This window comes from Mesoplodon densirostris, chromosome 1 (assembly GCF_025265405.1).
Source record: "Mesoplodon densirostris isolate mMesDen1 chromosome 1, mMesDen1 primary haplotype, whole genome shotgun sequence".
NCBI classification, from domain to species: Eukaryota; Metazoa; Chordata; class Mammalia; order Artiodactyla; family Ziphiidae; genus Mesoplodon; species Mesoplodon densirostris.
The window spans coordinates 233,356,914-233,383,352 of record NC_082661.1 but is presented as its reverse complement, the minus strand read 5'-3'; the positions used below and the strand labels follow the sequence as shown (position 1 = coordinate 233,383,352).

Here is a 26,439-nt window from a genome sequence, read left to right as displayed (position 1 = left end):
AATCAGCCTAAAGTTTGTCTTAGGTAACCATCTCTACCCACTGCTTGTATCTGTTGCGTTAGACTGGAGCTCTCCCTGTTTCTCCTTCAGAGGACTCCTCTTCTGCGTTGTCTGGGTTTGATCCTATCAGCTTTCTCTGTTTTAGGAATTCCTAATTTCTCCTTTACTGGTTATATACTTATTTTCATGTACTAAGTATATGTCTCAAGTGCCTATCTAAATATTCAGTACAGTGGACACTGCATTATAAAACCAGATAAACTTGTTACCTCATCCCTCAACTTCAGTGTCCTTCTAGCCTGTGGCATTCAACAGGGTGAAGAAAAATAAAATGCTACTACTTCCTTCCCAATATGCTTACCAAAGTTTAATTTACCCTTACTTCTTCATTTACTCTATGTCCTACAGTCTTGGGTGGCAAGGGGAAAGAATAAGTTCATCCCAGTGTTCTTGGTTTCCATCTAGGAGTGTTCGTCTATGCTAGACCTCCTTTTCATGGATGAAAAAGGTGCAGCATTTCCCTCAGTAAAAGCTAAGACTTATTACAACTGCACAAATAGACATATTTTATTGCTTTCTGCCCTCCCTACTCCCAAGAGAAATATGTGATTATAAGGAAGTAAAATAATTAATTCCAGGAATTTCCTTGCCCTTAAGCAATATTCTTTGAGATTTCTGAGGAACTGGAATAATAAGATTTTGAGCATTCACAGAGAGAGGTGTGTGGAGTACTCTAAGAGTAGAATATATTTTTTAAAGTATAATAACAAAATAACAGCATTTTGAGGATGGTAAACTTAACAGAGTATTAAATTCAACCCTCTTATTTTATAGAAGAGGAGACTGAGGCCCAAATCGATTAAACAGGTTTGCTCAGGATCCAACAGCTAATTAATTATGAAGTTAGAACTAGAACCTAGATATTTTTTCTCTCCATCTGGTACTGTTCTTCACACACCATCTTGCTTTTACAGTAGTATTACAGAGTGACATAATTAAATTGTTTTTTAACATATGTATGGAAACAACCTAGAATATGTAAAATTTGCTAAGGAATGAAGAAAAAGGTAATTAGAAAGCCCACAGTTTTTCACAAGTGAACTTGGAAAAATTTAAAAAAAACAGTTTTAATAACCGAAGAGGTCAAGTATAAGAAGAGCATTTGAATCACCATAAAGTAACATCTTTCAAAGCATATATTTGGAGACCACTTATGGCAGTAATTTCCATTTTCATGCAGTGTTTTTTCACTCGCTTTTCCTGAGAGTTGTTGTTCTTTAAAATCCTTTGCCTTTTTCTTCCTTTGTTAGATTGTATTTTTATCCAAAGTAGAGAAAGAAGTTGGAGGGGAAGGAGCCAATACATAAGAGGTTGCTTTTGGGTAGCTTTAACAAACAAAGTAAAGTTAAATTCCTTCAAAGAAAAAGCAAAACAAATATGTGGTGTTTTAGAAATATACTGTCTCAGTTTCTTTAAGTCTGATAAAAATTTTTTTACATTTATGAAAACCTGACTGTTTTTAATGTAGACATTCAAACATATGTCAGTATGTCTTAGCAAATCGCCTTTCACTAATGGATATACAGTAATTTTTTTAGAGTTAAATTACTTTAAATTAGGAATTGTATGCATTAGTAGTGGAGCACAAGTTATCCAATTTGTGCTATATTGTATAAAATTGAGGCTTCTTTAAAAATTGTAGCTCATTTTTACCTTGATTTTGAGAGTAGAATCATTTAACTTTGAATACATAAACTTCATTTTAGGTTTAGGAAAGAATGATTAGGGTAAAGAAATTACGTATTTATCTCTTGGTGGACTTTTTAAAGTGTGTACTAGATGCATTGTGGGAGAAGCTGAGTATTCATACATAGTGAAAAAAAAAAAAAAGATCCTGCCCCCTTATAGCCCAATGGTATTGCAGATGTACATGTAGTTGATTACAACCTACTGTTACAATCCTAACAAAAATGATACAATTATGTTTGAATATGTATATCAATAAGAAATAAACTCATTGAAAAAGAGTTTAAAAGTATAGAAACTGCAATATAAACACACTCAAATATATAGGTATGACTTATTGTGCTAAGCTTGTAAAAAATATCTTACACTTAGGAATAAGTGTTTATTGTAAGCCCTCCTTATGAGATGCTGAAGACTCACTAAATTTTTTCTAAGTAATTTGGAGTTAAACAGGTGTTAAGCTTTGCTATACTTGATAAAGATCTATTTCATTCCCCTTGAGAATGATTCAAATCTTCCTGGAGAGAAAAAAAAAGTCACATCAGCTTCCAATTGTCAAAATTCAGCTTTAAAAAACTCAAGTCTTTTTCCCAATGGGTTTCCAGGTTGAAAAACATATGGACTCTATCTTCTGAGTAAAATACTTTCATTTTCCTTTTGAATTACTTTTAAGGCTTCACCCTGATATGAGAAGTGTAAAATGAAACCATGAGGTGTTTAGACATCTACCTCTCTGTGATTTCTTTTTTTCTTTTTCAACTTAGATTGTTAATAATTTTATAAAATTTAGAAATAATGCTTTCTCTTTTAAAATGAAATGCATTTTTTTACAGGTACCATTGCATTTATTTTTCCAGGAGATGAAAACATATAGGTTATTCTTGGTGTTAGTCTCTAATACGATTATTTTATTGATTTTAGTGGATTTTAGGTACATACTTAATTGGCTTTTGATTCAGACTGCTGGCTTGGGATATATGTCATGTTTGTTGTGAGTTTACTACATGATTGAAATAAACAGTATTTTTAATACTTCTGTGACCAAAGAAAATGCTATAGCTGACTAGGAGGCTTTTCTCCATATTTGCAGTAAAACTAATAAGCTGGATAGGACATAACAAAAGAAGTTTAATCAGCATAGCTTATTGCTATTTGAGGAGAGTAGGACTGAAAAAATTGCTTTGTTACTGAGAAGATGCAACTAATTTCTTTTATATAAATTTATTTTAAACTTAGGGGCTTATAGCTTTTAACTCTTCTCTTTTTTTTTTTAATTAGTCACTTTCCCAAATATTGGAAGTTGAAAGGGAAGAGCCACAACTCAAATAATTTAATTTTCCTATTTTCTAGTGAAAACAAGGTTAATGGAATCTCTTGAACCATTTGGAACATTTCTACCTTTCATTATATTTTTATTAGCATGCATCCTCATTTACTAAAAAATGTGGCAAGATCTTTTTTGGGATACAGTCATTCAGATTAACAAGTGCATAAATGATATGAGAATAGGGTCTTTGCTTTTTCTTCTTTTTTTCCCATGCGGTATCTCTAGTCCAGCACGAATAACCAAATGAATGTAGTATAATAAAAAGTAGGGCTTCCCTGGTGGCGCAGCGGTTGAGAGTCCGCCTGCCGATGCGGGGGACACGGGTTCGTGCCCTGGTCCGGGAAGATTCCACATGCTGCGGAGAGGCTGGGCCTGTGAGCCATGGCCGCTGAGCCTGCGTGTCCAGAGCCTGTGCCCCGCAACAGGAGAGGCCGCAACAGTGAGAGGCCTGCGTACCGCAGGAAAAAAAAAAAAAAAGTAAAGTTTTAACTACAGTAATTTGCAAAAGCTGATTATATGGGTTTAAAGGCAAGAATATAAACTCTCAGTGGAGAACCTTCTAACAGTGCCAGTGCACTTTATTTTGTTTTATTTTATTTATTTATTTATTTATTTATTTTTGGTGTCCAAGCAGTATTTATTCAAAAGGTATTAATATGATAACTCATAACATTAATAGTCAAAATCATTTATTTAACAATCCTTTCTTTTCTCGCTGATCTGAAATATTTTACTCTAATTATATGCTCTACTAAATTATTTTATATCCTTGAGTTTCAGAAATGTCTTTTGCTTCACTGATTTTTCTATTCCTGTGCCAGTGCATTTTAATGTGGTAGTGTTCTAATATGAGTAAGAGGTTTAGTCGCTATACTAAAGAACTTTTAGAACAAAAGGGATGTGCAGCATCTCTCTCTCTGTATATATACCACCAATTAGAATGTGGAAAAGCTCTGACACAGACATTAAGTTGTCCAGGTTGGTAGTGCTGTTTGTTATTCATTTTAAATGTACAAAATTCTACTTTTCTTCAATTTATAGCCTTTCTTCTCAATCTGTATTAATAATGTAATTATATAGGATTCGATGTCTTATTATTAAAACTTATTTGATTCTTTGTGGGGTTTTTTGAGACAGTCCATCTTTTAGTTATTGAAATTAATAGATAGTAATGTCACCTATTGGAGCTATTTCAGCTCTAATTAATGAATTTTTAAGAAACATTTTCTCTTAATCTTTCTCTTCCTATTCAAAGTTGAATATTGTTACTTTCTTATCAAGCCCTAGTTAACAAACTTGCCAACACAGTGCACTAAAATCCTTGCCTCTGAAGATTAATGAACTGAGCGTGAATGAACCCTTAGATGTCTATGCAGCCTTTGTGATTTTGACCTTTTGTCTTTTCAAATTACACTTATCCATACCTAGCGTGTTCTACTGATATGTCCAGGTCTAGTAGAATCTCCTCATGTTGCAAAATTCCATGACATTTATATAGTGTTATTTGGTAGGACTGTTTGTATTCATGGTGTTTTTCCCACAAATGTACTGTGCACAGTATAATGTACTGTGTACAGTATAGAATGTAAATGGCTTCTTTGCTACATTTAAAGAACTCAAAGATTTGTTTCTACTTGCTGAGTTTCTCTTCTCTCATTTCTCTCTGGAACTCACTTCACTCAGGCTTTTGTCTCCCCATTCTATGGAAGCTGCACTTTTCAAGGTCACCAGTGTGATCCATATTGCTAAATTAAATAGTAAATTCTCAACCTTCATCTTCCTTGACTTATGGATACCCTTTGGTATGGCTGGTAACTGCCTCCTCCTTGAAATACTTTTCTATTTGGTGTCTGCAACACCATATTCTTCTGATTTTCCTCCTGCAAATTGCCGCTACTCAGAATTCCTTGCTTGTTTCTCATCTTTTCAACTTCCTTATTATTGGGGTTACTCAGGCCTTAGTCTTCGGCATACTACTTTTTCCTTCTTTGGGTCTACTCACTTTAAGGTTTCAGTCAGTCCACACCTGTATTATATAAACATGATAAATTAGTGACTCCCACAGTATATATCCTGACAGGTGCTTTCCTTTGAATTCCACACCCATATGTTGTCTACTCAACATCTCTGTTTAGATATCTGTATTGCTTGTGCAATACAAGCTGCTTTTAAAAAATAAATCCCAGAATCTCATTCAGTGGCTAACCATAATAGAACTTTATTTCTTTTTCATATAAAGTACATACAAATTAGATGTTTCTGTTAGGTGATTTATTCCATCTTATAGCTCTGTTATCTTTAGTTCTTGGTTTCTAAGACTGCCGAATTTATCTGCCTCAAACCAGTAGAAGAAGCATGGATGATTGTGTGTAGAAACGTTTTATAGGCCAGATTTGGAAGTGGCTCGTATCACTTCTGCTCACACTTTACTGTCTAGAGCTCAGTCACATGGCCACACTTCATTACAAACGAGACTGGGAAAAGTGGTCCAGTTGTGTGCCTAGATAGAAGAGGAGAATGGGTTTGGTGAAGAGTTAATCCTTTTCTGCCACAGATTTCTGATAGGTACTTCACACATAACATGTTAAATCCGAATTCCTGACCTTCCTTATCAAAACCTATTCTCGGAAATTCCCTGACAGTCCAGTGGTTAGGACTCCATGTTTCCACTGCAGGGGGCACAGGTTTGATCCCTGGTCAGGGAACTAAGATCCCACAAGCTGTGCGGCCAAAAAAAAAAAAGAATCACCAAAACCTATTCTCACATTCTCTTCCATTTTTGTTAATTCTATTCCTCCAGTTTCTCAGATAAAAAACCAAGGCCTCCTCTCCTCTCATACCCCATATATGATTTGTTAGCATGTTCTTTTGATCACTAAACCTTCAAAATATGTTCAGAATTCAATGGCTTTTTACCATTTCCATTGCTTCCTCTTGTTCCCAGACATAACCAGCTTCTGGATTGTTACAGAAGTCTACAAACTGGACTTCCTATTTCTATGATCACCCTCCCACGTATACCAATGCTCTTGCAGCAGCCAGAGTGATCACCTTAAAACATGGCAGATCATGTTTCTTCTCTGCCTAAAATATTCTAATGTTCTCCTCATCCTCAAACTAACTGTTGGATCTCTGCTTATACTGAGACTCTTCATCCATTCAAAATGACCTCCTTGCAATTCATTGTCTTAATTGTGTTTACCTCAGGGCCTTTGGATTTAGTGTTGTCCTTGCCTGAAATTTTCTTCCATGTGCATAACTGGTGCTTTCACCTCCAGGTCTTTGTTCAAGTGTTACTTTCTCTTGAAATCCTTCCCTCATCATCCTATTTAAGATATAAACATGTCCCCTGCTCCCTTCTTGGTATTTTCTATTCCTCTTTCATGTTTCTTTTTTCCTATGGCACTTATTGTCCTCTGTGGCAGATATGGCTAGCTGATCATCATGGTTTCATGCTGTCTTTCATGTGTAGGTTTTTCTGGGAAATGGCTACCCGGCCAGTGACCCCATTTCCCATGTGGAGTCATATGATTTGGTAAGACCCGAGGAATGTGAGTAGAGGATGTGTGTGTCATTTCTGGGCTGAGTTGATGTAGCATCTGCTGGATGATTCCTATGCTGTTTACCCATCTCTTCTCTTAGCTTCAGGACTTTGATGTGTACTTTAGTTCTGGGCCTCTTTTACTCCATGTAACATTAATTAGCTTTTTACATCATATGTTTTGGAACCCATTTTATTTTGAACAAACTGCCTTATATCCTTGAAATTTTCTTTTATGTGTAATTCATTTATTGCCTACACTGTATTTCAGAGAACTTTAGGCAGATTTCAATAACACATTAATAGGCTGAATCAGAAAAATAGGAAATTTAAAAATTAATGATGAAGACCCTCATCTTGTTTAAATTATTTCAATAATATACTTACTTGTATCCTTATTTCAGATATTTTTCCCTCTAATCTAATTTTTATATATTTCCAGAGTTATTGTTCTGCAGTCACAATAGCCACTTAAAACTCATTCAGTATTTCCCCATTGCTGCAGGATAAAACCCAAACTCCTTAGTGTGACATGGCTGGTGTCAGGAGCTAACCTAGCTGGGAGAGATTGTTGAGCTAAAAGGTGTCAGGGTAGCTGATTAAAGTGACAAACCAAAATGAAAGAGTTAAGCCTTTAATTACTTAACTGCAGTGGAATAAGCAAGAGTTTAAAACTGCAGGACTCCCCTTGCTCCATTTTCCTCCTGGAATATTGAACCAGGGGACAGTCAGATGAATCAGCGTGGATTGGTTTAGATTAGCATAGAAATGGGGGTGATCTCACGGTTGAGGGAGTCCTGAACAAAAGACTCCAGCAGTTTTATGGACTCTGAGTTTGGAAGGAGGCAAAGGGGAAGGACTCAAGTGGACTGAGTGAGAGTAGGGGAAAGTATCTTCAGGATTTCCCCTTTCTCCTCTAGTAAGAAGGCCTCACCAAAGGCACCTGAAGAGGACCAGTGCCAAAGCTTCAGATAAGAAACCTAGGGATGAAGGTGCAGGGTCTAGGAATGCAAGCAAGTAAAGAGCATGACTGGCCAGTGGAGTCTGAGTCCCTGTCTGTAACTTTGTTCAGAGACTGCAATGCACTGGCTATACACCAAGTCTGGTCTGAGGGGAACGGCAGCTTTCCCCAAAGATGCCTGGCAGGTTAAAGTCTTTGTAACTGTCTGTGGTTAGGCCTGAAAAAAAAAAAAAAATTCACATATAGTCCAGGAGTTGGAATCCTTAGATGATTCTCCATGATCTGGCTTCAGCCTATTTCTGTAGCCTCTTCTTTGGCCACTTCTTGCCTTATACCCTCCAAAAGTTCTGGAAACACTTAACTTTGGCATATATCCAATTATTTCTTACTTATTTGGCTTTGCTAATGCTATTCCTTCAGGAAGAATGCTTTTCCTTTTCTTATTCTCCTGCTTAGCATCTGTTAACTCTTAAACTCAATTTGCATGTTATGGCCTTCCAAGTAGCCTTCTGTTACTTTGGATACTGCCCCTCCATTGTGTTTTCAAGAAATGTTTTGAATATATTAAAATTTTCTCTTCATATATCTGTTTCTTCCTTTGGACAGTGAGGTCCTTGAGGATAATGACTCTATCACCAAATGACTCTTTAAATCTCCAGTACCTGACACAGATCCTTGTGCATCATTGGTGCTCAGTAACTGTTTGTTGATTAAGTAGGCGAGTGAATGAGTGAAATATAAACTCATTAGTTTTTCATCCCTACTCCTTTACAGTATGGCCAGGCCCCAACCTTTCTTTTATACCTCATTTCCTACTGGGACCAATTAAATAAGATTGCTTAATTTTCTGACCTCTATACTTTTGCTTATGCTCTCTTAAAAGCCTACAATGCCATCGTCTTCCTTGTATATCAATTGAAACTTGACCCCTTCTTAAGGATCTTTCTCAAAAATCTCTTGCTCCTTAAAGCATTTTCTAATTCCTTTAAAACATATGTGATCACTTACTCCTTTTTCTGAATTTCCAAAGCTCTGGATTTTTACTTTTCTTATGGCGTGGATCTTATGCCATATAATTCTTTGTTTGCTTATTTTATCCCATTTATTAGATTGTAAGTGCCTTGAGATTAGAGACTCTTGTTTTCCTCATATGAGTTTCCCTTATAGCACCTCAACCAGTGCTTTCCAAATAGTAGTAGACATTCAAGAAAATATTTGTAAATGAATATAATTAAGCCAAAGCAGAACCGGTTATTAAGAGCCAGAAAAAAATGAGATGCAGTAAAGAAAGGGGGGAAAATAAATCACTTCCGAATGTGAATAATTGCTTCAAAATTGAAAGTACTAGAAAGTTTCTAGGAGATGACAGCAAATATTGAAAGAACTGGCTTCCAACTGTCTTAAAAACCTGGAAGTGTAACATAATAAGCCCATTCTCCCCTGTGGATAAGGAGCACATACTTTTTGTTTTGCTAATTTATCTAGCTTGCAAAGCACAGTATATATATTTTTTCTTTTATGCTAGTTAAAATCAGTTGTTTGCTTTTACCAGTATTTCCCTGAGAGTTTTGGATTAAAGGCAGGAAGTGTTGGATTATGCTGGGTTGCTGATGCATTTCAGCCTTTAAATTATTTATTTAAAAATATCAGTGTCGGGCTTCCCTGGTGGTGCAGTGGTTGAGAGTCCGCCTGCTGATGCAGGGGACACGGGTTCGTGCCCTGGTCTGGGAAGATCCCACATGCCGCGGAGCGGCTGGGCCTGTGAGCCATGGCCACTGAGCCTGCGTGTCCGGAGCCTGTGCTCCGCAACGGGAGAGGCCACAGCAGTGAGAGGCCCGCGTACCGCAGGGAAAAAAAAAAAAAAAAAAAAAATATATATATATATATATATATCAGTGTCATACAATGGAGGCTGATATTTCTTTGCATTTTCCTTCTCTCCCTATAACTTGTAAACTATCTTAAGAACAACAACAACAAAAATGTGACATAGGGCCCGAGTTTGAGAGAAATGGATGTCCTCGGTGCCAAAGCAGTGTTCTTTGCTATGAGATTGGGCTCATATACTGTATGTGCTTATATACCATGTACTTTTTATACATTTGGGGCAAGTGACAGGAGTTACTAGAAACATTCAGTGAATATTAATAGCTTCCAGACTTTTCAGTTACAAATGCTGACCTGCACTACACAATACTTAGTATTTACTTTAATTTTACTTATCTAATAAAGAGCAACAGAGCTTTATAACCCCTTCCCCACACAGAGCTTTATAACCCCTTCCCCTACCTACCAATCTAGTAGCCTTGCTATTTCCATTTTGGGTGATGCTAATGCTGGAAAAATTACATATTTTGTAATTGTTCTTTATTGGAATGTGTGCTAATAGTCAGTCTTATAATTTATAAAAAATTTAGGTCCCACTCTAACCCGTCATTTTAAAAAAGGGATGTTAAAACTCATACCAGTACAATAAACTGTCATGATGAATATATTTATGGGACTAGTATGAATATCTTACCCAAAATAGAACTGAAGTAGCATTACCAAAATCCTTGGTAATGGAGAGTCACAGATGTGAGGTCTAGCTGTGTTTCTTGGTAGCTAAATTACTTGACTTCTGAGTCTCAATTCTGCACCTGTTAATTTGGGATTATATTTCTAATTTATAGGGTTGTTTTGAGAATTAAATTAGATCACATGTAAAATACTTAGTAGAGTGCCTGATACGTTATTGGCAAAATCACTAAATTTTAGTTCCCATCCCCTTTCCAGGAGCATAATGTAATATGTTTCTCAAGAGAGTGAGGTCCTATCTTCCTGAGGCTTCAGATTGTTCTCTGTGTGCACATTGTCCAGCCCTGTGACTATTTACTACCATGATCGTGAAGCTTGAAGACTGAAGACAGTCTCCAAATACAGCTTAAGCCTCCATTCTTTCATTCTAGGCATGTTTTAATACAAATTGAAAATTCATAACAGCATCAAATAGAAGGACTAGATACATTGATTAAACATAATATTGATTAATTAATTGGGAAACCACATTATCATCAATATCAGTGACTTGCAAAGCAAGGTCAATTTGGTTTCCCAATGAATCAATATATAGTAAAGCTTACATTTAATTTTTTATTTTATTGAGGTCCAGAAAGATCATGCATTTATCATCCTTACCCATCCCAGACATTCTCACCGTTTGCTTACTCATTTTCCTTTACCTTCCTTATTTTGGCCTGGCAGCCAAATTAGTCCTAAATCTTGAGTGAATTCAGCCAAGTGCTCTTTTTACTCCTGCTGTTAGGTTGCCGAGTATAGCTGGGGGTGGGGAGGACCACAGCTGTACAGATTAGTGCCGGTATAGACGAATGGTTTCCCATCTCTGCTAGACCTTCGTAACTACTTAAGTCATCCTTAACCTTTCCTATAGTCAGCTTTCTTTCATATTTCCCAAGATCACTTTTCTGAATTTTACCCCTCTATTCTATTCTTTAATCGAAACCCTACTATTTAATAACAGAAATAGAAATACTCAGACCAAAATCAGGCCTCCAGTTATTCTTCTCTTTAACCCTAAACTTATTTATTAAAATGCAGAGCCTTACAGCTCTCCATCTTGCCACAGAGAAGGAAGTGACTTTGTTTACTTCCAAAGTAATCATGCTCTTTTCACAGGATCGTACCTCTTCTCTCTTTCTAAAATTTGTTCCTCCCCTCCTTCCCCATGCTCTCTTCACCCTTTAGACTTTGTCTTTTCCACCTGCACATATGCTTAAGTCTGTTCTTTACCCTCTTTAAATTACCATCATATCTCCCACATTCCTTTCATTGCCCAAAATTTTAAAAACAAAGTCAGTATTAACTGTCTCCACCAAAGCATGAGTTCATTACTGTCTAGTTTTCTTTCACAATGGTAATCAAATGGCTCATGGCATCACCAGTAATCTTTATATCTGTTAAATGGTTTCAAAGGCAAGAAAACCTGACTCTAACCGAAGTGAATTTCCTCACTTAAACTGTGCAGAAGTGTATTATCATTCAGAATAAGCAGTGTGGGTATGTAAAGGTGTTGGAGCAGGTCCTCAGCTCCATTTTTCTGTAGTTCTTTCAGTTTTGTGTCCCTGGATGTGTAAACTTTTCCCCAGTCTGGCTTCTTTATGGTTGTATTATAGCTGCCAGCAGCTGAGTCTAATATTTCCTTGTTCCAGTCAATCAGGAGAAAGGCAAAATTACTGTCCCAACTACTGAATAGAAGTTTTGCATTTCAGATTGGTGAAAAAATGATTGCCAGGAAATTTAAGCAATAGTTGGCTTAAAGCTAGATTCTGGAACCAATCACTGGAAGAATGACGGAATTATCGTAATTGGCTTAGAGTCAGCTTTCTATAAGTCATTGAACCATGTAAGAAGTGATGGATATTACAATATTACAAAATTGTAATTCTTAGGAAAGAGTAATTAGGAAAATTGCAATTCTAAGGAAAAGGGAGAGGACTGACTATTAGATGAGTAACTGAGTACTTAAATTTTGTAATCATAAAACCCAGAGATCCCCCTAAATGGAAACACTTCAGATGTCCATGAACTGATGAATGGATAAACAGAATGCCACCCTTTGAGCTTGAGGGGGTTAGGAGCTCTGACACCACCCTCCCTCAAGTTGAAAACCCGTGTACAGTGATCCCTTGCTATTCATAGGGCTTGGTTCCAGGACCTGTGCTGGATACCAGAATCCAAAGATGCTCAAGTTCCATAGTCCACTTCCACATCACTGGGTCAGCATCCACGGATTCAACCAACCGCGAAATTGTTTAACGATGTATTTATTGAAAAAAGTCAGCATACAAGTGACTCACGTAGTCCCAACCCGTGTTGTCAAGGGTCATTTGTATACCAATACAGTGAAATATTTTTCAGCAATAAAAAGGAATGAAGTACTGTTACATGCTACAACATGGACAGACCTCAAAAATATTACGTGACGTGAAGGGAGCCATTCAGAAAACTCTACATACTGTATGATTCCATTTATGTAAAATATCCAGAATAGGTAAATCTGTAGAAGCTAATCATTGCCAGGGGCTGTTAAAGGGCTTTTAATCTTTTTTTTTTTTTTTTTGAATCACGTTTGAAGTCACTGGTGATATCACTTTAAGCACGTTTTATCAAAGTAAATGGCATCCAGAAGTATCCAAACACTTAATTTCATTATTAACTGAAAATAATGCCTTATATTTACATAGCATTTTTCTGTTGTTAAAGCAATTCCATAGACTTCATTTCATTTGATTCCTCACAACAGCCCTGTTGTAACTGAACAAATTACAATTATTTTATTAAAGCAGTAGAGGCCCAAAGATGATAAATCATTTATGTAGGTCATAGATCTAGTACATGGTACAGCTAAGGTGATTATCTTTACTTTAAAAGAAATGAAGCCAAATATTTTTATATCATATCCAGAAATTTTAAAGACTAGTGGTTTTTTTTTTTTTTTTTCTTTTTGCGGTATGTGGGCCTCTCACTGTTGTGGCCTCTCCCGTTGCGGAGCACAGGCTCCGGATGCACAGGCCCAGCGGCCATGGCTCACGGGCCCAGCCGCTCCGCGGCATATGGGATCCTCCCAGACCGGGGCACGAACCCGTATCCCCTGCATCGGCAGGCGGACTCTTAACCACTGCGCCACCAGGGAGGCCCAAGACTAGTGGTTTTTAATATAAATTACTTTGAAACTTTAGCTGCTGTATATTTTATACTCTGAATTAGTTATAAATTTGATTTTAAAGAATTTCCCTTAAAAGATAAATTAGACTCAGTTCTTTGGTATTGGAGATAGAGATATTGGAAATGTTAAAGAAAAAATGCATTCTCATAGTCCTTAGGCTCTCCAGAAAGTTCCAAGACTAATAAAAATGCCTTTAATCAGTCACTTACAATTTGACTGGTTTTAAGACTGGTCCAAACTTCAGAAGCTCCAGGCCAAAGCAAACACATTCACCTACCTTCTAACCTGTATACTGTGAAATCCTGTACATATCCATTCCCAAGGAAGGGGGAATATGGGCTGACTGGGAGTGGGTATGGGATTTCTTTGGGGGGAAATAAACATATTTTAAAATCAGATTATGGTGATGGTTGCACAACTCTGTACATATGTTAAAAACCATTGAGCTGTACACTTAAACAGGTGAACTTTATGGTATATAAATTATATATCATAAAACAGTTTAAAACACAAAAACAAAAGCTTCTCTCCATTCTTCATCCTTCTGGACATTTTTATGCAGAATTAAATATTGCTGGCCACTCACTGCTTTGAAGAGTCTTTGCTTCTTTGTCTTTTTTGGCACCATTCTATTTTGGTTCTTCTGCTGTCTTATTGACTGTGAGAAGCAATTACTTCCTTCCCTATTTATTTCTTTCCTCTTTTGCAATTTTTTAAATATTGGAATTTCCCATATTTCATTTTTACTTTTTCCTGTCCTTTCAATATAGTTTTCTCTGAATCTAGCACAATACCTAGCTAATAGTAAAAACTCAATAAATTTTTGTTCAACAAATACCTGAATCCGTTGACTTCCAAGGCTAATCAATCTCCCCATTTTATATCTCTAGCCCAGGCTGCTTTTCTGAGTTCCCAAGTTATATTGCTTATTTATTAGACATACCCTACCTAGACATTATTAGGTATCCATGACATGGTTATTCTCCCCAACCATGTCTACTTAACCTGCATCATTTCCGTTAAATAGCATCTTTTCCCCTCATTGCCCTATTTTGTCACAAACCTCAATTGTATTCTCATTACCTCCTCTTTTCCTCACCTCCCATGTTGAATATCTCATCAAATCTTATCTATTCCACTTCAAATATGTCTCTGAAATGTTAGCCTCTACACTCTATCCCCACTGCCTTATTTTATATTGCTGTCATGTAACATACAAGGCTGATCATAAATAATCCTGTATTAAGAAAGTTTGGTTGTCTCTCTGTTGACTATAAGATCTAAAGGGAGCTACTTTAGTTAACTATGCAGTGAGTTTTGAAATCTTGATTCTAAACCTGTGTTTCCTACCTTAGCTTTTGCCACTCTGAGGCTGCCTTGAAATGATCTTTCTTACCCAAACTCCCTTAGATAGAAGTGCCTTTTTAGGTCTCCATAAATAGCAAAGTTCCTTTTTAGGTCTCCATAAATAGCAAAGTGCCTTTGCTATTTCTTCTGCTTGTAATGCCTTTTCCATTTTGACCAGCAGACTCCTGTTTATCATTTAAGTTTCTTTTAAAAAGTCATCTTATTCATTCTTTAATTGATTATTTATTAAGTTCCTGCTTTGTTTCAGTTACTGTGCTTCTTGGTCAGTGAATTACACAGACACAAACTCTTGTCCTCATGGAACTTACAAAATAGATCCTCATTGAAAGCTTAATGAAATCTTCAATCCTCCTAGGCAGGGTTAATTAGGACTTTCATCATAGCTATAAGAGTATCCAAAAGAGTTTCTAGAGGAAATGGCATGTGAAAAGCTCACTGGCTTTGAAGTCCATAGGCTCTTAGTATTTACTACTGATGGATAAGACTTAGTTTCTTCATCTTTAAAATGAAAATATCAGTATTAAATCATGGCAGGGTTGTTGTGAGGCTTGGTGGTAATGTGTATAAAAGAGCATGATGTCTAGCACACAGTAGCCTAATGCAGTAAATGCTATCTACTCTAAAGTTGTATTATTATGGATATTTGATAATTTTCTTATCCTGATTATAATATAAAACAAATTCTAGGCTGAACCTAGCATAGTTTATTTGTATGTACCAAGATCTGGTACATAGTTGGCATTCAACTGATGTTTGGTGAATTATTTTTTAAATTAGATTTTTGGGGAAGGTAGAACAGTTTTGTGCAAATGGAGTGGCTACTGAGGTGAGTTTTAGGGCTTCTTGAATCCAACAATATCATTTATTTTAATTTTTTTTTCAGTTTTCTATTGTTAGAGTTTTAACTGGTAGTATAATTAACACTAGATTTTTATTTTCTTGTAACTTACTCCTGGTAAAAATGCTAAGTGAATAAATAAATGGTTAACAGGCTAACAACAGCTAGGAAAACCTTGGGATTATTTCTTGAATAACTGACTTTGTTGCAAAATTATATTTTTAAAAAATATCCAAAGTAATAACTAATTGAATGAAGATGGGTCACTAGTTACCTCTAAAAGCAAATAGAGAAATACACTGAATAGTACAACTGCAGAAGTTCATAACTACATAAAATGTAATTTTATATAATTAAATAATATATACGATGCTCTTACTGACTCAGTGTAATATAAACTCTCTATGTCAGGCCTCAATAAAGAAAGGATTCTGCTTTGGAAAATGTCCCATCTGCTGGATTCCATACAACTGAAGGATCTTTTTCCTTTTTTTTTCTTTTTTTCATTAAGACAGAACAGTGCATAGATCACCTGCATTTGATTTATAGTTGGTACTTGGTAAACAGAGGTTTTAGTTAATATTCTTCTGTCTATCTGCATGAAGGCACAATAGATTTCAGTTTGTGAGATAAAGCATTCTTTTATATTGTACGATATCCGATAGTACCTGCCCATTATTTCACCAAGATTTATGCAGAAAGTGAAACCCTTCTAGAACTTAAGCACTTTTATCTTCTAGCTGAAAGTGCACTGAAAATATTTACTGTACTTCTTTTATAGGTTACCATTTATTTAAGTTGTAGCTAATGTCTAGCATTAATTTTTAATCTAAAACTATAGAAACAGAAGGTAGCCAGATATAGGAGTTAGAAAAACAGGTAGTATACAGATTTAAGAACAAAATATGAATACTAAAATTTTCTAGGATTTAGAACTTTTTTCTAGCCAGAAGAATTTATTACTGACTTCTCTTAAGGTCATCAAGATTTATCAGGTATTGTCACAAGAAAATAGGAAAGCTGGAAAATAGGAAATTTTTCTAATACACTTGTGACTAGCAATTCTTTTATTTTAAAAGAATTGCTAGTTTTTAAAGCTAACAATCTTTTATTGATGTAGATCCAAGTTACATTAAAATAACACTAAATCCAAAGGGATGACAAGCATGCATATATCTGACTAATTTGAATAATGTGTCAATACATTTAGATTATGTAATAATTAGAATATTTATATAGCTACTACTCATTTCAGTAATTAATGTTGTTCTACTTTAATAGAATGATAGTAAAACATAATATACCTTGATAAAGTAATATGAATTTAACGACTTCAGTGAAATAAATGTTAATATTTCTCTTTTGTTCTCAATTATTTTATTCTGCATATTAAATTTTGCCTGTTTTTTGACAACCATACCTATTTGTGGTCTGAGCACCTTTTCCTACATCAGGGAAATACGAACTGTGTGACTGCTACTGATAACATCTGAAGAGCCTTGTTCTGTTCCCTATTCTGAAGATTAGATTTAGCTTGAGGAGAGAAAAAAGGAGCCTGAGCAAAGAAAGGAGAGGGGAGAAGATAAGGTGTTCTCAGAGCACCATATCATTCTCATAGGGTGCTTATGCAGCAGTGCAAAATGAGCATTGCACAACTCCAGAAGTGCCATTTACACAAATTTTGATGTAGACAGTGCTCCTTCTAGTTGTGCAGTTTAATGGCCATATATATAATAGAGCTCCGCTGTATTACACATTTTTTTGAATTCTTATTGTTTATTTTCACATCTGTCTTCTTCCGAGGTCAGAGACAGTATCTTAATAATCCTTGTATCCCTAGCTGCTGACTCAAGGTAGAGTCAATCATTGTGATTAGAAAGTATTTTAGGAGTCTAATTCAATATCCATCCATTCAACACTGTTAATAGGCTGATTAGATTGCCATACTTCCTCTGAGGAAAACTGAACTTTAAGAAGTCTTATAATTTACATGTGGGAAATAATATATTATTTGAACCGTTCAACTGTTAGAGGAAAATGTGGATCATCCCTTACTTACTGATTCTCTGTTTTAATATTTCTTCCTTTTCCAACTGATTGTCTTTTGGTTCTTTCTTATTCATTTGTTTTAGTAGATCAAATCAATGACCAGAGTGGGCCCAGGAGGAGAACAAATAGCCTATCTATTGATGCTTGAGTTGTATTTCCTTGTAAGATTTATTTCAACAATCTATCTGATTTTGTTCTTGTAGAACAGAAAGACATATTCTGTAAATAAAAATGGCATTGTTTCATATTATTTTATGTAGATATAGCAATATGTTAAAGTTTTATGTGTACAGACACATAAATGTGAAGGTTTTTTAAAAAGTGGATAGATAATTAGATGATTTATGCTTAGACTTTGAAATAGACAATTAGACCTATATTGTCATTTTAATCTTAGACTTTGAAATTAGTCCAAAAAAAGGGAGAGAAATAATTAGAAAGAAAAGTTAGAGCATTTAATTTCAGTGACATCCTCAACTTTTCAAAGACAAATATATTCCTGTTAGTCAAAGGTTTTAGTACTTGGAGCTTGTATACTAAAAGGGGACCTAACTACTAGACCTTTTATAGAGAAGGCTTTATTTCCAGACCTAACAGAGCCTAGACTTACATCCTGAATTTGAAAAGTTTTGGGGATCTTAGTTTTAATTATTAGTAGAAATGGATATAGATGAAGTTTGTGAATGTGGCATCATGTAGTACTAATGTAATTTTTTGATAGAAACAGATATATAGAGGTATAGGTATATAGTGGTCTAGATATATATTTCTAAGGTCTCAGAATAAGTGATTTCTCATCTTATCCATGCATGTATTCAGTCAAGAGTCTGTTTCTGAATACATGGAGTCTTTTAAATTTTTCTAGCCATACCATGGTGATAACTCCAAAAATATATAATAACTTATTTAGTTAATTCATAAACTTAAGAGTGTTGGATTGATTTCAAAAATTTTCCAATTTCATATCCTTTTTCTCCTAGAAGGGGCTTTTGGAGAGGGGGTGGCAGTATTTCCTAAATAAGAGTGAAATCTTTATGTGAATAATCAAAACTTATAGTAAGTTGATGATTGAAACCTACACATTCCCCTTTCCAATACTGTTTACAAATTGTGACTCATCTTCTTGGTGATAGAGCTTTATACTGAGACTGTATGTTGTTGGAAGGAGCAGAATTGGGAGAAAACAGTGAATTTTTAGGTTCTAGTCTCTTTCTATGTAAATGACTTTAAACATGCTAGTAATTATCTTCGTCTGAAAAAATGAGTATGCCTTTTTTTTCGAAGAACATGTGTCACTCTAACCATATGAAATTGGATGATAAATGCTATTTTTTTCAAATGAGGTTAATAACTCTTCCATTTTGAGTAAATTCCTTGACGGTTTGTATTCTACGTCACCTGGAGAGACTTTCAAAAGTGTATTGAAATTGTTGTTTTCTCTAGTTGATTTTTGTAATCCATTCTAGATCTGTGATCTGAAATGAGTGATTTTGCTTTGTCTTGAGACTATTTTAAGTTGTTGTAACAGGAGGTAGACTACATGTCATGAGAAGATAGTCTGAGATGTAGTTTCGGGGGGGTGTAAAGATTATCATGGTGATGTATAGATTATTTGGATGGTATCTTTTTAATATTTTGGTTAGAACATTTAAATTTGAAGACAGAAGTACATAATTAGGGTAAGTAAAACTTACCTCAAATTTTTTTCTACTATGTGAACAATTTCTCACTTTCTAATGTATCAGTGCTTTTGTTTCAGCCAAATGTCACCATTGTGACCATTATTTGTTAGTGTCAAAGAGCACAAAAATAAATGTTACAGTTCTGTTTCCTCCTAATTTTGATTATTATTCTCATAGATACTGTCTTTGAGTTTCTGGCAAATTTGTGACTGATTTTATAATTCCTCTGGTTTTTCTACTGTATGACAAAAATTATTATACACATTCTTTAATAACCATCAGATTTGACTTCACTCTCGAGCATTATACTAGAAACTATTGTTACCTAATTTAGTAATAATTTTATAATAGCAGCTTAACATCTCTTATAATTTTAGTTGTTATCAAGAAGAATGACATCACTTAATTTGACTCAGAATTCAGAAGGATGGATGAATGAAAAATTAATAATTTACCAACTTTGCATAATACTGAAGCATAGAATATTAGAAGGATTGATGGCAGAAAAGGTTAACAAATTTGAGCAGCTTTCATTAGCTTTACACCGTCGTATGTTTGTGGTGCTGACTGAAATAGGCTTTGTAGGAGATCTCAGTCTAGGGAACTAATTACTTGTGCCGATTGCCGCACTGATGAATAGACCTTCATTGTGTCATTCCCCTGAAGACGAGGAGCAGCCTGTGATTCACGACTGCATCCTGGCTGATATTTGATAATAATTTTAACAGATAAATGTAGGTAGGCAGAATGATGAAGTGCCTATCCAAGCTTCATGACTATCAAAGCCATACACATAACCATCTGTGTACCACCTTTTCCCCACTCACCTAAGGAGAATTTTATATTATTAATTGAGTTCAAACAACTGTTTTCTTTTGCTTATATGTATCTTCTGTATGTATTTCTTATTTAATTTAAATGAAATCATAATACTAATTTTCATTTAAAATGTGGACAGCAAAGAAGAATAAAAGAGCTTTTTAATTTTTCTTTTCAAGAACTGCAATTCTTACACTTTTTTGTATGCCATTTAGATTACTTTATATTTCTTCCTCTTTATGCATGATCAAAGTCAACAAAGGAAATCTTTGCTGTCCCCTTGTCTCCCCAGCATTCTCAGAAAAGAGCATATGATTCCTATTGTTTTTAAAAAATATCTTCTTTAAATAATGCACTATTTGTTATCTATGCTTTTATTAATCTGAGATAATTTTTAATTACTGAAGGACTTATTTACAAATCTATTTTGAATTTTTAAATGTAGCATCTTTAAAACATCAAAATATGGGTAACTTTTATGTAGGTATTTTGGGACTATCAATTGGTCAAGGCTACTAATTTGTCAAAGCTGACAGGTACAATTTTATTAGCTCATGAAATACAAGTGAGATTTTATTTTGCATTAGTCATTTTTTGCAGAAGTTTTGATTATGAATTTTTAAATTTCATTATTGAAACTTAGAGGTTTTCGTGTTGTGTACCTTTAGTGAATAAATACATTCTGCGGAGATTTTTTTAAGGAAAATATTTTACAACATGCTAGATCACGATTAGTTAATAGGAGAGAAAGTTGACATTTATATATTGCCATGTAAAAGATCTACATAATTGGGGAAAATATAGTAGAACTTGAATTGTGTGAACCCTTTAAAAATACATTTCTAAAAGTATGCTTTTGATATAGCAATTATTACACATCATATAGCATGTAGTTTTTAATTAAATATAAAAACAGACTACATAAAACAGAAATCCAATCTGATTTGCTTGAATATAGATTGCTGTTTCACTCTATAGGAATGGTTTATTTAAAAACAGTAAATGGAAAAGAAATGCATTTTCTTGTGTTGTTCTAAGCCTCAGGGGCTAAATGTAATGAATATTTTAAGAGATTATTTTAATTAAATTCCTGCACATCTAAACAGAGTAATATTTTATTATCACATGCATAACCATGTAACTGAGATATTCATTAAAGTTAACACTTTCTGGACCAAGAATTCACGGTATGATTTACTGACCTTGTGCAAAAAGGCACAAATTAGGAAGAAAAATGCAGGGGGACAGACTTTGATTAATATAGGTAATGCTATACCATATTTATAATAGCCTTCTCCCTATTCTGGTTTATAAATGCAGCCACAGAGAAAGGTGCCCTGCTGAGGCTGAAATGAGGCTGAAATCAGAGCACATGCCACTAGAGTGTGGGGAAACTGATCACACTGTCAGCAATTCATTTCAAAATGATGTATTTAGTGCTCATTTCACCTTCCAAGAAAAAGGAAAAGGAGTTCCTTAGACTGGAAGGTGATATTGTTATTTTCAAGGACATACCTAAGTTAAAGATTGCAGAAAGGGGAGTGTGAGGTGGAGGGAGAATTAAGAGGAATGGGAGGGAAAAAAAGGCAGAGCAAACAAGGAGAGCTTTATGCAGAAATTCAGTGCTACCACGCTGTTTGATAATTGCTAACATATGTGGCTTCTCTGTTTCATTGTAGTCGTCCTCGTGAGTTCTGGCGCCTCGACTACTGGGAAGATGACTTGCGGCGCCGGCGACGATTTGTGCGTAACCCTCTAGGATCTACACATCCTGAAGCGACACTAAAAACAGCCGTGGAACATGGTCAGTGTATAAACCACTCCTTGCCAATAGCAGCAGGTACAGTACTTGGTAATGAAGAGCATAACTTCATTACTACAAGGTACTGTAAAATGGTCCAGTGCCACATTTCACAGTTATTCACCCCAGAAACAGAAGTTCAATTTTTTATAGTTAGTGTAGGGTCCTATTAAATTATGGTGTCAAGTGTATTTATTTATTATGTTACACATGCAATACTTACTTAACATAGACCCTTTGTTTCAGAGTAGGGAGATAAAATATTTCTCCTTTTAAGTGACACATTCAGCTTTGAGTAAATTAATCCAGGATGCCTGTCTTAAATCCATGAATATCAGAAAGACAGCATTTACAAACCAAATACGTTTCTAGGTTCTGTTGTGTGTATATGGTTTTCCCTCAACCATGGGATTTTAGCATGAGATGATGAAGCGGGAGAGCTGGTAATAAATGTCCAAGTGCTTAGATACTTTCTGAGCCTTGATTTGTAGATGGTTGTGATAGACGCCTCCTGGAAAAAGAGAATAGACATTCTTTTCATATGTTCCTGTTCTGCATCATTTTGTTATCAGAGCTTAACAAAACATTTTCCCTTTTTGGATATAATGCATAGCACTATGATTCAGTTTAGGTAGAAGCCTGATGAGCAAATTGGAAAAACTGAAAAAGTCCTTTGGATTTGATAATATACTCTCTTTGATCATAGGGTTTCACATAATGTTTTATAATTTTTGAAAGCCAATTAAGATTTATTGATCATGGGGAAAATGTACCTCTCCATATTAAATTGTTTTTGATTTTATAAAATAAATATTGGTTAGTTTTAGTAAGATGAGAAATAGTTTTAATTTCCCTTTTTCAGGGTATTAGTTTAACATGCAGCAGCTTATGGTTAAATGATAGTATGTAGTATACAAAGTAAATGTGAAATTACTTTCAAGAAGGATATTAAGCATTTAGATTACAAGTCTGTGATCTTAGGTTTGGCCTCAGTCAGGCAGCTTAACCTCTTGCACTCAGCCTTAAAGAGCCATTTCTGGAAGAAAATGTCCACAATATGTCATCAGATATAACACCAAATGTGACATCAGTCCTTTAAAATAAATGATCATACAGAGAATAGTCAATAACAAAGTGATCTAAAAGCAATAATAGTTGCAGGGCCCTGCATCTTCAACTACAGGAGGTGGAGAAGGAGAAATAAGATGTAGAATTAATTAGGCCACTTTTGCTTTTAAGGTTCAAGTAGTTTTTACCTGGTGCTATACATTTCAGAGTTATATATCTATTTTTATTTTTCTTTCATTTTGTTTTTGTTTTTTTGGCTTTGGTTAATGACCCTTACATTGAAAAAAATTAACCTTTATGTAGTTTTATTCTTTTCAGTAAAAAAGATGTTACCATATGCACTTAAAATTTAATAAGTATCTTTCTGTCTTATTAACTGTCATTTAACATTGAGTTGTGAGTTCTGAAGTCTATGAATGACAATACAAATAGTTTTATGAAAAATTTTCCTTTTATAGCTGGAGAGGGGGACCTGGTTTCTAAAACTGCATATAGGCAAATTGTTAGTCCTTTATCCTGAAAGAAGTAGCAGTAACTGAATTTAAAATTTGTTGTATAGATTTAATACAGAGCTTATTAAAATCATTTCAATCAAAAATAGTACATTCAACTTTGGGAAATTATAGGATTTTTCATAATGAATAAATTTTAATTTTGTTGTTGAACTTTACCTTTTAAAATAACATTATCATGTCAGCTGTTTTAATGCTAACAGTCTGATTTTAAAAAAAGATATTTATTAGCAATGCTTACTGTCATTGAATACTTAAAATCCTGTATAGGAGCAGATTTCACTGTAATTACTCTAAATAGTAATTGAAAGTTTAATGTAATAATAATGATATCTATGCTTTATTATGCACTTTTAAATTAAGAGAGAGAAGTAAAGTTTAGCATTTTATGTAATTCCATTCTATTTGATAATATTTTATGCTAGTTTCATAATGATTAATATTTAAAGTACTCTGAAAGATTAAGAATATAAATTTAAATCTGAAATATATTTTTAAAAACTAACTAAATGTGTAGTAGATGCTTCCAATTAAGGGATATGTTATATTTAATATAACATTTTTTGAAAAAAGGTAAAAGCTCTAACTAATCATATTTTATATACTTTTAATTTTAAATAATAAAGAACTATTAGTTTTGGAACTCAGCACACAGATTGTAGTGTGGTATTGTTTGATGTTGGCGTAATTTATGCTAATACATTAGGTAGGCGAAGAGCTTAATTTTTTAATGTTTTATTAATTAGAGTATCTTGTAGTTGACGTTCAATTTTAATTTTGTGTTAATTGTAAAACTTTTTTTTATCCTAACTTAACTACAATTAGGAAGCTAATAAAAATAAATATATTAAGAATCAAGAATGCAAAACAAAACAGTGAATGTGATCAAAAAGCATGTGAAATTATAGAATTTATCGTGGATGAATACTCTGCTTCGATGTTGAACTTGAATAATTAAAATAGATATTACTGAGGATAGTATGTCAGTTTCATACTATTTTATGACTTCTCACTTTTATTTGTAATTGATTTACAAATCAGGACAGGAGACAGGACATTTTGAAAACGCAGAATCTTAAAACATCACGAACTATATTATTATTATCAAAGGAGAACATCTAAATAGAAATACTGTTGGAGATTAGTTATGTAGTTTAGTAGTACAAGCCGTCTATTTTATAGATTGATTTGATTTGAAGGAAAGCCTCTGGTGTAAGGGTGGCAGAGTAAATACCTGAAGAGTGATGTTCTCTGTTCAGGCGATCAATACCAGCCCCATGACTCTACTTCTGGCTACCTTCTAGTTAAAAACAAATTTTTTAATTCTGACAATTTAATTGCCCTTCCCAAGTTCACATTAACTTGCTTGGGGAAAAGAGCTTCAGGTAATTTTTCAAAGAGAGACCCTCCAAAGTGGTTATTTATAAAAGTCATTTTGTAATGGGAGAATTCTTTAACTTTGTAGAAACTGAGTCATATTTTTAAATTAAAATTAATACTTCCTCTTATGATTAAATATCCTTTATGGAAATTAGCAGCAGGAAACAGAGGTGCATATGTGATTCTTGAGGGCATTTTCTCCAATTTTGTAGTTTTAAAATTTATTAGGAATCAGTTGTAATGATTTGTAACATTCTCCTAATGCACAGAGACCAGTTTGTCAGTTATTTATTATCAGAGCATCTTAGATCTGAAAAGAACCTAAGGCTAAAGTCTAGTCTAACTTTATTCTTTACAGATAAGGAAACTGAGGAAACAAAAGTCCAACATAATTCTTGGTAGATATAGAGCTAAATCCCAAGTTAACTGATGACTAGTCAGATTTTCTTATCATTGTGCTATGCTGTCTTCTAAAATTCATTGTTAAATATAATGGGAATTTTATATTCAAATTAAAGCCATGTAAAAAATGTTTTAAATGGTGGAAAGATTGATTTTATTTCAAATGCTAAAGCAGTTTAGCACTAGAATCCTATTGAATTTAAGACTTTTTTATTTTGTAGAGAATGTGCATGCTAAGAGAAGTATATGAGGAGTATTTAACATAGTTTTAAAAGTATCTTGCAATCACATGGAATGATACAAGTAACTCATTTGATTTTCTAGGAATGACAGACCATGTAAAGATCCTAAATCATGTCATTCTCTCATATCTTCAATAATGCCAGATACTACTGCTTCCTTCTTAGGATCAAATACACTAGGTTCTTTATCTAAAACTTTGGAGAAACCCATGATCATTAAGAGATGAACTTGGCTTGTTCTCCTAATTATCCTTTGTAGTTTCACTAATTTTTCTAGAGTAAATTTTCTTGACCTTGGAAATTGCATAAACTATAAAGGGGAATTAGTTGAGGACAATAGTTGTATATAAGGTATTCTTTATGTGTCATGTTCAGAATAAACAGTTATGGTATGTACTGCACGTCACACTAAGTGGACACTCATATTTATTTTATGTACAGTTGAGGTCACTTTGTTATCCCAGTAGTTATCTTTTTTTTAAAATTAACAAAGTGGCTAATTCTTAATGTATCAATTTTTTTTTACTATAATACGGGCTATTGATAATTCCAGTTCACTTGCACAGTGGACTTCTAAAAAGGGATTTATATATCATAGGTAGAACAGTTTTCTGTGTTCTTTTTTCTGTTTTAATTTTACTTACCTAGTCTGTGTTGCATAGATAAATCAACTCATGCCCAGAGCTAGCTCTAAAGAACTTGAACTTTACATTTTGAGGACCAGCTTTTCTCTGAGCCCTCTCATTGCTCTTAGCCTCAGGGTATCACAAGTTACATTTCAAAGAAAACATTTTTTACATATTTCTCCAATTTTATGTAACAATTGCAGTTTGGTTATTAAGTTAGGATAAATATTAAATCTGAATAATATATGAGATTAGTGAAGGCAGTTTGTTGATAGTGATATGAAAAATTTAAACAGTTATCATATTTGGTAATAATTTCATTAACCAGAGAAGATCTGAATCAAGCTTTAAA

At 34.2% G+C, this 26,439-nt stretch overlaps 1 protein-coding gene across 2 annotated transcripts in view; it reads left to right on the top strand.

Annotated features, from left to right (window-relative positions):
* Positions 1–26,439, top strand: part of LRBA (LPS responsive beige-like anchor protein) — a 767,039-nt gene that overhangs the window by 434,373 nt on the left and 306,227 nt on the right. For both annotated transcript variants that reach the window (XM_060116154.1, XM_060116148.1), the window contains exon 38: positions 21,736–21,860. In XM_060116154.1, the coding sequence (XP_059972137.1) occupies positions 21,736–21,860 (125 nt within the window). The remainder of the gene's footprint in view (positions 1–21,735; positions 21,861–26,439) is intronic.